Source organism: Dermacentor variabilis, chromosome 4, assembly GCF_050947875.1.
Source record: "Dermacentor variabilis isolate Ectoservices chromosome 4, ASM5094787v1, whole genome shotgun sequence".
In the NCBI taxonomy this organism is placed as follows: domain Eukaryota; kingdom Metazoa; phylum Arthropoda; class Arachnida; order Ixodida; family Ixodidae; genus Dermacentor; species Dermacentor variabilis.
The window spans coordinates 13,892,776-13,904,978 of record NC_134571.1 but is presented as its reverse complement, the minus strand read 5'-3'; the positions used below and the strand labels follow the sequence as shown (position 1 = coordinate 13,904,978).

The window sequence follows — 12,203 nt, the reverse complement described above, 5'->3', positions numbered from 1 at the left end:
ATTGCAAGTGACTGAAGTGCAGCCAGTCTTGCTGCATTTGCTACTGCCCTTTGCTGCAGTGCCATTTGGGCACAACAGTTAAATTTCTTCATTGCCTCAGCCTTCCCGGTAAATATCATGGCATTTCCCACCGATTGACCAGGAGCAGTCCCCGAAATCCTGGAGCGAGCACTCAGCTTTCATCAATCAATCTGCCAGGGGAGAGCATAAACGCTCCGCGGGGGGGGGATCATACGAGAAGTTACAGGTCACACAAATTGGCTCCAGAAATACTGTACAACTTGCACTGTTTTCATGACAACACGTCCTCCATGGAAAAGTAGTCGTCCCACAGCTGCTGCAATGTTCTGTACAGATTATACATGAATCCATAAGTGACGTATTCTCCTTGTCACATTTCCGTCCAAATCCGAGTTGGCAGTGGAGCAAGTTAAAGCGATCTGGCACAGAACAAGTTGATCCGAAATGACCAGTGAAAATCTGAACAGCCGTTGTGGAGCAAGAAATCCCGCTTCAGATCAGCCAGTGAAAAACGCCGTTAAATCAATGCAGTAATGTACTTTTGAAAGTGGCCTTGTGCATTCATCCCATAAAACCAAAGTAAGAATGATTGCCTTGATTTTGAACAAAAAAAAAAGCTTTATTCTTCAGAAAAAAAAATAGAGTAACCGCAAAGTATGTATATGACACATATATACATACATACACATACACCACTACTATATTACAGGGAATTGAACCCACTTCATACCACCTGCCAACAGAGAACATTTTGGAGAAAAAAAAAACACGAAATGAATCAACTTCCAAAACAGTCACGTCAACAGATGTGTAGCTAATGCAGGACAATACCTAGATGAAAATTTCTGTTTACAGCTCGGTTAAACATACATGCGCTCACCAGATCACAGTACTACCAATGTATTTACACAGATAAACTGGTTACAGTCATAATGCAGACATCTACATTTCAAAAGCATGTGCGGGTAGTGCCACGTTTTCTTTTTTCTTCCAGTGTTAACATGCTGGCACTTTGTGTTTTCAGCACTGTCGCAGCGGCACCCATAGAGAAACAACAGGAGGGAGCATGCTTGTTTAGTAGGACATAAGTAGAGGCTCGGTCCAACAATGCTAGCGCACAACAACTTACTAAAACCTCACACTTGCAATCCAGTGGCAGTCGATATTGAAAGAAGCTTACACATGTGAACAGGTATGGATGCCCCCATGTCGGCCACGTATACATAGAGTGCAACCTGCATTTATAACCTCCACTCGAAAACTCATCTGGGCATAAAGGCAGTGGGTCTCCAGTGGGTCCCCAGTGGGCCTCCTGTAGAGAGCTTGCAGGGAGAACATGTTTAACGCCATTTCTAATTGCTGCACTCAGCCGAGTGCACTTCTGCAAATCCGTCAGTTAAAAGACAGCCTGCAACTTGCTCAAGCGCACTGCATGATTAGTGGCAGGAAAGAGTGCACTATATTCCCTTTGAGGACATTTTTCCAGATAGCATTTGTAAATGTGCACCATCCATTGCATTATAGTGAATATGTGTTGCTACACACACACACACACACACACTTACATGCCCTTAAATTTGCTAACTGCCTTTTTCAGCTGTAAGCTAACATCTGGTTGAGTGCTTTTGGCTGGAAATTTGAAGTTGCAGGCTGGCTGCAGAATGCTGCATTGCCTAACCATGCCACAGTTTCTCCCACTAACACTGACCAGCACATGTTGCTTCAGCTATTACATCTAGTGAATGCCGACGGCTCGCTGCTGGCAGCTGGCAATTTTTTGTTGCAGCCAGCTTTAAAAGATTGTTCTGTAAAGCAGCACAATTAAAAAGATTGAACAGGTAACAGGGTGAGCCAACTACATGTAGTATCACCATTTGTTATCAAGTAAAACAAACGGGGGAGGGGGGGGGTGGAGGAGCAGGCATCAAATGGATCCACAGGGCATAATAATTGGGCTAGCTCTCTTTGGAATGTCTGCAACCCGACAGCCAGACGCAGTAGATGGTTGCCAAATTAAAACTGGCAGTACAAAGTTCCCACACAACGGAGCAACAGACAATGACTGGCCAGCGATCCACAAGTGAGCTCTGCACATCCATTTGCTCAACGTCTAGTAGGTGCAAGCAGAGAGGTGTAGGAGAAAGAAAAGCGTTTTCAGAATGTAGATACGACACCAGCAAGCACAGCAACTGTGACATGAGCGAGAAAACGAATACATGCATGCAGGAAGCACTCAAATCAGAAATGGTGCCTGTAAAGGACTTAATGAAACGAAACAAAAGTTTCGTAAACTACAATAAATACACCGACACGCGCACGCCACCTGCAGTGAAACATTACAGGGCAATGTGCAAAAAACAGATGGTGGATAAGGTTCTGCCATACATGCTCGGACAGTGGGATTCAGGGCTGCAAGAAGTCACACTGGGGGGGAGGGAAATAAAGACTGTCTACACCTCTTCTTGCTTAGCCAAGTGGAGCTCTAGGGACTGGGTGTGGTACGATTTTAAGACATGCGACATCGGGCACAATGCTGGCATTGGAGGGAAGAGAGGTTTGATGGCGGGCAGGGATGGGAGGGGCGATGGTGTTGGTTTGTAAAGGGGGTGGGGGGCTGGCTGGCATCGCGAAGTAGTGCTCAACCGCGGGAGTACATGATCAGAGCCACGATGAGACCGTACAACCCAAGCACTTCGGCGAAAATGAGGATCAGAATCATGCCCACAAACAGCCGGGGCTGCTGCGCCGTACCACGAACGCCGGCATCCCCAACGATGCCAATAGCAAAGCCGGCCGCCAATCCGCTCAGCCCTACACTCAGTCCAGCTCCCAGATGCAGGAACGCACTGCGACGCAAGAAAGGGAGGCGTTAACAGGTTGAGGAACAGCACACATTCACTTGCATCACTATAAAAGGTTGTGATTGGCAACATTTCCACATTCAGATTTATGTATTTTTAAGGCTTTGGATACACGATCAATATGACTGAAACAACAAACACTGCCTCTGACGGGAGCCACAACCTTTCTTGAACTACTGTCAATAGCAGCAACAAGCCTATAGACACATCATAAACGTTTATTTGCTATCATTACATCAAAAGATACAAGGAAAACATTTCAAAATACGAAACAAGGTCAGTCGGCATGACCTCAATAACGAGGGGCTAACTTGCTCAGGATTACTGCTCACCGAAGTTGGCACCCACAATTCAACCTCTGTGCAAGCATGTAACAGTAATGCACAGCTTTGATGGTCGGTGAAGTGTACCACTACTTTATCACAGCCTATACAGGTGCATTTGGCCTCGCATGCTGCACAGCACTGCTGCCTTTTGAGTGCTGTGCGACATTGATGTTTCTTTACAGCCCTACATTCGATAAAGACAGTACTCCAATAACAAGATGCTGCAATGTTAGAAACCTGCCTGTGCAAATGGTGGAGGCACTTTTCCACAGGCTGCAATGTTAGCAACTTCCCGAAAAGCACACATAATCCAAGAGCAGGCCTTGCATGCAACTTCCACTCAGTTACAGTGCAGTCGAACCTCATTGTAACAAAGTTGCACCAAACACGATTGGTACTCTTGTTATGTCTGATATTCACTATAATCATTTCTTACACACCGATATCAACTAGGAAATATTTAGATTCACTTTGTTATAAGAAGAGTGAGGGCTCATTCACACCAGCAACTTGAGGAGGTCATGCAACTGGACCGCCACCACACTGATATGTCTCTTGATTGATGCTGTTCACATCTGCTCGCATTGTTGCGTAAAATAATCATCAGCGTATACAGACATCCTGTTCTTGCACACGCGATTCAGAAGTCTTGCGACTGACCCAGAACAGTTGCTCTTCGACCAAGCGACCAGATCTGGTCATGCGACCTCTGGAGTCACCGGTGTCACTGAGCCACAAGGATGGGTCACGGCTGCTCGCTGTGCCATTCAGCGACACTTAAAAAGGAAGCTTTAGCTTGCACCCTTATTTCAATGCGAAATACAGAATACTATATACAATCACTGAGCTGGTTCTAATAATATATTTCACGTTTTTAGAATGGTAATATTCATGACAATTGATGCCTGAAAATGTGTTACCGTTAATAAAATTGCAGCCCCATCCCCTTCAAAATCACCTCTAAGCTACAGTGCTAAACCTACAACAAAAACATTACAATTCTGCAAACTGCACCTGGCAGAGTGTTTAAAGAGGATATGTTAATTGCAACATATATTGCAATTTACTCTTGCTACAAATTGTGCAGATATTAATACTTTGCCCATTTTAGACACAGATGCAGTTTGCAATATATCTGTTGGTTGTGCCGTCATGGAGTGATAAACGATGCATCATATTTCAAAAGTTCCATTTTCACTAGTCTTGACAGCTTAAACCAAGTCGAACAATCACTATAATGACTATGAATGCAACAAACTTCAAAGTGCTTCAACTAATGCTCGAAAGAAATCTGCATTGCAGATGTATTTGAAGGATCTAAGGAATGTAATTTCAGAGTGTTTTGTCATTTCTGATAATGTTGAGCTGACAGCTCGATTTGTGCAACTTGGAGGCTTGACTAATACTGGAATTTTATCTTTAGCAGCCTCTAAGAGTACACAGACATTAAGTGCCATGAAACACTTTTCTTAGAGATGCAATGTTGAGAACAATGAAAGTAACAGTGGATGAAATATCAAAGATATTGTGCCAGTTAGAAGTGAGGTAGGAACTCCAGTAAAGATCCTGTTAAACACTTTTCAAAGAATGAAGTGTTGTGTGTCACTTTGAAGTGTGCAGAGCATCCATTTCTTTCACCGAGCAGCACCAAGTGGATAAGCACACCTATTGGGGGGGGGGGGGGGGGGGGGCACACATTTTTTTATTCCTTACAAAAGGATTGGCATGGGTTTAAGCACTGCGATTCTGCGGTATCACTAAAGGCATTGAATAGGTGGATGTAGCAGTAAACTAGAATTTACACAGCAGGTGAATAAGACATCCCCTGTATAAAAAGCCTAGATATCCGTAAAAGGATGGATAGGCGCGCTAGTTGGTAATGAATTATAATAAAGACTGGCGCATGTGGTGTGCATTTCTTTTTCCATGTCCTGTCTGTTTTTAGCGCTCTAGGTCTTTATTAGATATCCGAGCGGCAGAGCTCGTTAATACAAATTTTAACAAATCATTTCCATTTGTTATGACTTTTGGGGCAATTAATGCTTCATGGTGGCTTTCAGGCAGGTAAAGGGCAGAATCGTATTTTACCTATATGAAGCTCAGGTAATTATCATGTTAACATGTGGTCAAATATGCTCCACAGAATTCAATTCTATCCCAAACGTCGAGAACCATGAAAGAATTGGGTATAACAGACTAAGTGCCTTGTCGTGCTAGGAAAACTTGGGTTATTTGCGTTTTGTTGAATCCTGCTGTATTTGAAACTTTTGAATTTGAAGGTAAACACAGAATTTAAGCTGTCATCCATTACGAAAATATATTAGCTATAAAAGCCCACTGCACCCTGCTGGTGAAATTACTGTTTATTCGTCACTTTCACATACATTAAGCAAACAAAACGTCTAGGTAAGAGATTCACTTCCCGTTAGCTTATATTATAGTAACCCAAAATTCCTACATTACTTCAATTCCATTGGACAGCTTTAGCGAGAATTCCAGGTACTTTTCTCTATCATTGTCACACTTTAGAAAATTTTGGCTATTCAGGACTCATAATTATGTGTGATGATTATCATGCCTGTCAATGAGAAAAATAACTCACTGCTGCATTTTTCAGCCTTTTAACGCAATGATAATCCACAAATCTGACATATATAACATCCAAATTTAGTGACATTTGACCCGATGGCATGTGTGGCACGGGTATTATACCGGTACCACACGGACAGAGAAAATGGCATGAAATTCCTGATGCCTTAAGATTTAATGTCATTTGCATGGGTGCCACACAGGCAAGTCAAATGGCATTTGCCTTAATGCCGTTCCTCACCGAAAGCATTCGCCAGAACTCATTCGACTGAGAACAACATACTCTTGGTGCCATAGCTTGCTCAGTGTGGTTTACTTAAATTATTTGAAATGACATCCTATTTATCTGGAAACAAGTTTTTCAGGTGTTTAAGCTATACAGCAAACAAAGCGCATGATGGTTTATATAATGAAAAGAAAAAAACAAACAGAAGATGCTACTACAAGAGGCGTAGTGTTAAATGTTGGCAACAAGCATACAAGGACGATTTTATCGTCATTGTGCTTTGTCGGTTGCAACATTGTAAAAGACAGCGACAAAGTAAAGCAAGCGGCACCATAGTATGCTTATTTCTACATGTCACTAGCCTTGAAGGCAGGTAATACATGTTTATCTTTTTGTTATTACCCTAAAATTACTCACTTCAGAAGAAGCTTTTATCGGCATTATGGGTCGAATGTCATCAAATTTGGATGTGTGGCTGACCCACCGAAAGGAATGTAATTCAGGAAATTATGGCCTTTACTGAATACCATTTTCTGTGCTCGTGTGGCACGGTTATAAATCCAATTTGGTGTTAATGAATATAGCCTCAAAGACACTCACGAAAATAATTTGTAGTCTGGCTTGATGGTACTGGAGATAAGCACAGCAACGACGAGGCCGTAGATAGCAATGATACCCGCCATGACCACTGGAATGATGGATTTCATGATGAGCTCTGGCCGCATCACAGACATGGCTGCAATGCCTGTGCCAGACTTTGCTGTACCATAGGCAGCTCCCAGTGCTGAAAAGAAAGATCCATCATTTAGAGAAAAAGCGCCGGCCTTACACGAAAATATCTGTACATCAGCGTAAAAGAGGCCAGAAGCGTGTGCATGACTTTGCGTTTACACTTTACACGACCTTATTGCGCGTTTTTAACAGCAGGTACAATGCAGTAGGAGCTATAGCATTATATACGCAGAAGAATCTTGTAGAGTTATCGAAGTATCGCGATATAAGACCAGGTCACCCGCCACGTAGGAAAATAACATTCAACTTAAGTTAATTAAACAACCATTGCGGATGAACAAGAGCACAATAAATTACAGTGGCGGTTAGCTCAGGGCAGATAAGTGCTTTGCCAGATATTATAAAAACCCTTTATAGCTCGATTTGCGCCACGCTACGAATGAGCGAACAGAAGCGGTTGATTGCGTTGGCCAATTCACTTTCCGAAGGCCGCGCAGCAGGTGAACGTCGCCGGAGCCGGCATCTCACGTGACTGACTGAATGAACTGTTTGCGCGAGGTACAGAGCACCCAGCCTATTTCCAGGCCGTTTCCGACACAGCTGCGTGTTACCTCGTGCAGAGCAGGCCGAAATGGGCATTCTGCCTGGTTTTTGCCAACAGGAAACGCTGCCGAGGCGTGGAGAATCGAAATCCTAGCCCGAATCGCCTTTCGCGGGGTCGAGCGCGTGACTTTTGGAGGTAACGCCCCCCTTTCGCGCCGTTAAAAGCTATCAGAAACGCCACGAATGGAGAGCAGTTCTACAGCCCGCATCGACATCAAATTTTTTTCCGCCCCATAAGCTGGCCTGCGATGCCGGTACTAAGCAGCAGTTACAAAATTTTACGGCGGCCCGTTATCAGCCTGCCATGAAGTCTCGGCATGCGCAGTCACGAGACCAAGACGGGCACGGCACCGCTCTTGCAGTAGCAGGCGAAAATGGTAGAAAAATCGGGTCAGCCCAATCGAAATTTAGCTTCTTCGATACGCCCTTGAAATCCCCGAATACAGTCGAAACACGGAGGCACTCTACAATGCCCCTCCCTTTTGGCGATTAGTCAGTGCTGGAGTCATTGAGCCCAGCGCCACTATAACAGGCTCATATGCCGGCGGTGTGCAGGCAAAGGACCCATCTAAATGCGATCTCAGCAACTTGCACGGAACAAGGCGAACGTATGAAAGGTGCGTGGCCGTGATGCGAACGAATACCGCAAAAGGCATTAAACTTTGGCCATATTTGTCGTACGCTAAATCAGCAGTATAAAAAGAAAGGTCCAAATCTACGGTGAAAATTTATTCTCGGTCAACCGAGATGCCGCGGAGACGCGAATACACGTTAGGTGTGGCAGTAGCTACACCTTAATTTCGAGCGAGAGCCGAGGACACTGAAGCTCCGATTTTGTGGCCCCGGCCGGCTTACAAATCCCTTACTCCAATGACTTAGGCCTAGGGGCACTGGCCGATCGTACAAATCGACTGCACCAGCAGCGAAAGCAGCAATGAAGGAGGTTGTACTTTACCGCTAAACGCCATAGCTGCAACGGCTCCCATGACGCCGAAGAAGGGAGTGTACAGAGGTTCCTTGTCGGCCATTGCTGCTTCCCTGGGAAATTTTTGAGCGAGAGCTTGCTAGCGGCACCAATCTTGATCGTACACCACCTAATGCCAGCTGCAAGCTTACGTCTCGCCGAATAATGGCCGATTGCTTTTCTTTTTATCATGTGACAAAAATTTCGCGCCGGAACCGGAAACAAGGCATATCTCGACGCCATGATTGGTGGCAATGTACGCAATGCGTTGACGTCACTCTTGACGTCAATTGATGGTTGTCGCACTTGGACTGCCAAAAAACAATGAGATCAAAAACAGAACCGAAATCTAGGGCACAAGTATGGCAGTTTAGGCGAGTAGGTTGTGTCCAAAACTTGACTGACTTCTATAACGTGTTTTCGGCTCATGAAATCGCTTTCGCTGCATTCAACCGGCAAAAGTATAGCCTTAAATATACACTTTCTAAATCCAGAAGCCGTTACCCTATGGGGCGTGGACTGGGACAACACTGTTAGTACATCTTGATATTGTATGCGTTACAACATCTTGATTCCTAATCATTCAATATAACACTCAGCACTGTTACTTGCGGAGTATGTCGAGAAAATACTGCGAGTTTGCCTTCGTCTGCGCCCATGTTTGTGCTTCTCTACCCACGAGCAATTATTAAAAGCGGATCTCGAAGGCCGTGCTTTGCCGCACTGCAGACGCCAACAATGACATAGTCGCTCTGTTTAAAATATCACTTGCTGCGAGGGGTGCAGACGAAGGCAAATTCAGTTTCTTTCACAATAAACTTGGAGCGTAACAATTTGGGTTATAGTATGCAATCTTCTTGCAAAATTTGAGCAACAATTGAGCAGTAATGCGCGCAAAACATTTTTCTACGATTTTAAAATAAAAACGCACGACCTTGTAGCTGATGTTCAAAACATAGCAATCATGACGTCCTTCTGGTTTTCCGACGCTCGCAGAGCAGAAAAGCATATCTTTCGAGATCCGGTTTAGTTATCTCTGTAGAGCCCTTAATTAAACGAAGTTTGCGGACCTCCAGGCTTGGAGTGGCGCCTAACACCGATTACAACGAAGGCGCCAAATAATAATAATAAAAAAAAAACGGACACGGGACAACCTACGTGGTTGTCCCGCGTTGCCTTCCTTCGTCTGTTGTTTTATTAGGCGCCTTCGTTGTAATCATGTACAACCAACTCGCCCACCAGCACGTGCTCAGTGCCTAACACCGGCAAACGATGCCGAGAGCCAGTGGGGCTGTACTAATCTAGGTACAACCAAATTAGGAAGACCCACTAAGCTTCAACAAAAGACACTTCCTCACCAGAACAGGAATTGGCCTCCCTAGTGCAGTATTCGGCCACTCCCTCCCAAATGACTCATTCGATCAACCAATGGCCCTCAGTCTACAGCAGGTGCGAATCATTTGACGAAGGCGGTGGTCAGACCTGTAACGCAGCAGAGGGTGCTAAGAATCTCGGCACCCGGACAGGCCGCTAATGGAAACTGACTCTGGCAACCTTTAACAACCGAGCTCTCTGTCAGGTATTGTTTGGGATGTCATTGGCCTTAGTGAGGTTAGAAGAACTGGTGAGGCTTATACAGTGCTGACTAACGGTCATGTCCTCTGTTATAGAGGTCTCCCAGATAAGAAGCAATATGGAGTAGGATTCCTAATCCATAATGACATAGCGGGCAACAATGACGAATTCTACACCATTAAAATCAAACTTAATAAGAGGTATATATTAAAAGTAGTACAAGCCTACGCTCCAACATGTAGTCATGATGATGATGAAGTAGATCAGTTTTATGAAGACGTTGAATTAGCGATGAGAAAAATGCAAACTCAGTATGCCGTAGCAATGGGCGACTTCAATGCAAAAGTGGGGAAAAAGCAGACAGGTAAATAAGCAATTTGCAACTATGGCGTCGATTCTGGGAACGCTAGAGGAGAGATGCTGGTAGAATTCGCGGAAAGGAATAAGCTGCGAATAATGAACACCTTCTTCAGGAAGCGTAGCAACAGAAAGTGGACCTGGAAATGCTCTAATGGTGAAACAAGAAATGAAATAGATTTCATACTTTTTGCCGATCCCAGCATAATGCAGTATGTAGAAATGTTAGGTAGGGTAAAGGGGGGCAGTTATCATAGCTTAGTGAGGCCTAGGATTCACCTCATTATGAAAAGAGAAACAGTAAAATTGATGTAGAGGAGACAGGGCATCCTAGACGCATTAAGGGTAAAAGCAGACCAATTCAGGCTGGTGCTTGCAAACAAATATTCAGCCTTAAAACAGAGGGATGAAGATGGCACAGAGGAAATGAACGAAAGCATAACTAGACTAGTTTCAGAAGCAACAATTGAGGTAGGAGATCAGGCACCAAGGCAACCATTAGGTAAGCTCTCGCAAATAACGAAGGACCTCATAAAGAAACGACAAAGAATGAAAGCATCCAACTCAAGAGATCAGATAGAATTCGCGGAACTGTCAAAACTGATCAATAAGGAAAAAATAAGGGATATTCGAAATTATATACGTGAGAAAGACTGAGAAAGACGTAAAAAATGGACGCAGCATGAAATCAATGAGAAGGAAGCTTGGAATAGGACAAACCAAGATGTATACTCTGAAAGATAAGCAGGGTAATATCATCAGCAATCTCGAAGATACAGTAAAAGCAGCGGAAGAATTCTATACTGACCTCTACAGTACCCAGAGGAGTCAGGATACCTCAATTAGGAACAGTAATGAACAAGATACAGGAACTCTTCCTGTAACTAGAGATGAGGTCAGAAGGGCCTTGCAAGACATGAGACCAGGAAGAGCGGCAGAAGATGGAATAACAGTCGATTTAATCAGAGATGGAGGAGACACAATGCTTGAAAAACTGGTGGCTCTTTAAACGAAGAGCCTATACTGCAAGAGTCCCAGAAAACTGGAAGAATGCAGACATTATACTAATCCACAAAAAGGGAGACGTTAAAGAACTGAAATATTATAGGCCCATTAGCTTACTCCCAGTATTATATAAAATATTTACCAAAATAATCTCCAATAGAATAAGGGCAACACTGGATATTGTCCATCAAGGGAACAGGCTGGCTTCAGGAAGGGATACTTTACAATGGATCACATCCATGTCATCAATTAGGTTATCGAGAAATCCGCAGAGTACAATAAGCCTCTCTATATGGCTTTCGTATATTATGAAAAGGCATTTGATTCGGTAGAGATACCAACAGTCATAGAGGCATTACGTAATCAAGGAGTACAGGACGATTACGTGACTATCTTAGAAAATATCTGCAGAGGTTCCGTAGCTACCTCAATTCTCCACAAGAAAAGTAAGAAGATACCTATAAAGAAAGGGGTCAGACAAGGAGACGCAATCACTCCCATGCTATTCACTGCGTGCTTGGAAGTACATTCAAGCTATTAAACTGGAAACGCTTAGGAGTGAGCATCAACGGCGAATATCTCAGCAGCCTTCGGTTTACAGAGGACATCGTCCTGTTCAGTAACACAGGAGACGAGTTAGAACAAATGATTGAGGACCTTAACAGAGTGTAAGAGTGGGGTGAAGAAGAAGATGATGATGATAGCAATTTTATTGTACCGCCGGATAAGGAGGCCCCTACTCCCCGTCCCCGGCACACAGGCCTTGGGGACGGGGGCCGGAAGCTCCGCGATTAGAAGCAAACAAAGAGGTCTTGACTCTTCGCGGCTTCTTCCGCCAGGCGGATAGCGTGTTGCTGTGGAGTAGGGTCCTCGCTCCGCAGCAGGGCTTCCCAGGCCTCTCTACAATTTATGTTTGCTTTAGCCCCCGGTGAGCTAGCGCATTC

General features: G+C 44.3%; 1 protein-coding gene across 1 annotated transcript; it reads right to left on the bottom strand.

Annotated features, from left to right (window-relative positions):
* Positions 1–627: 627 nt before the first annotated feature.
* Positions 628–8,500, bottom strand: LOC142578685 (V-type proton ATPase 16 kDa proteolipid subunit c-like). Its single transcript, XM_075688160.1, has 3 exons — positions 8,314–8,500; positions 6,624–6,807; positions 628–2,867 (listed from the first exon to the last, which is right to left on the bottom strand). Exons 1-3 carry the CDS (start codon positions 8,384–8,386, stop codon positions 2,660–2,662), a joined length of 465 nt encoding a protein of 154 aa, XP_075544275.1. The 5' UTR covers positions 8,387–8,500; the 3' UTR covers positions 628–2,659.
* Between the last annotated feature and the right edge of the window lie 3,703 nt (positions 8,501–12,203).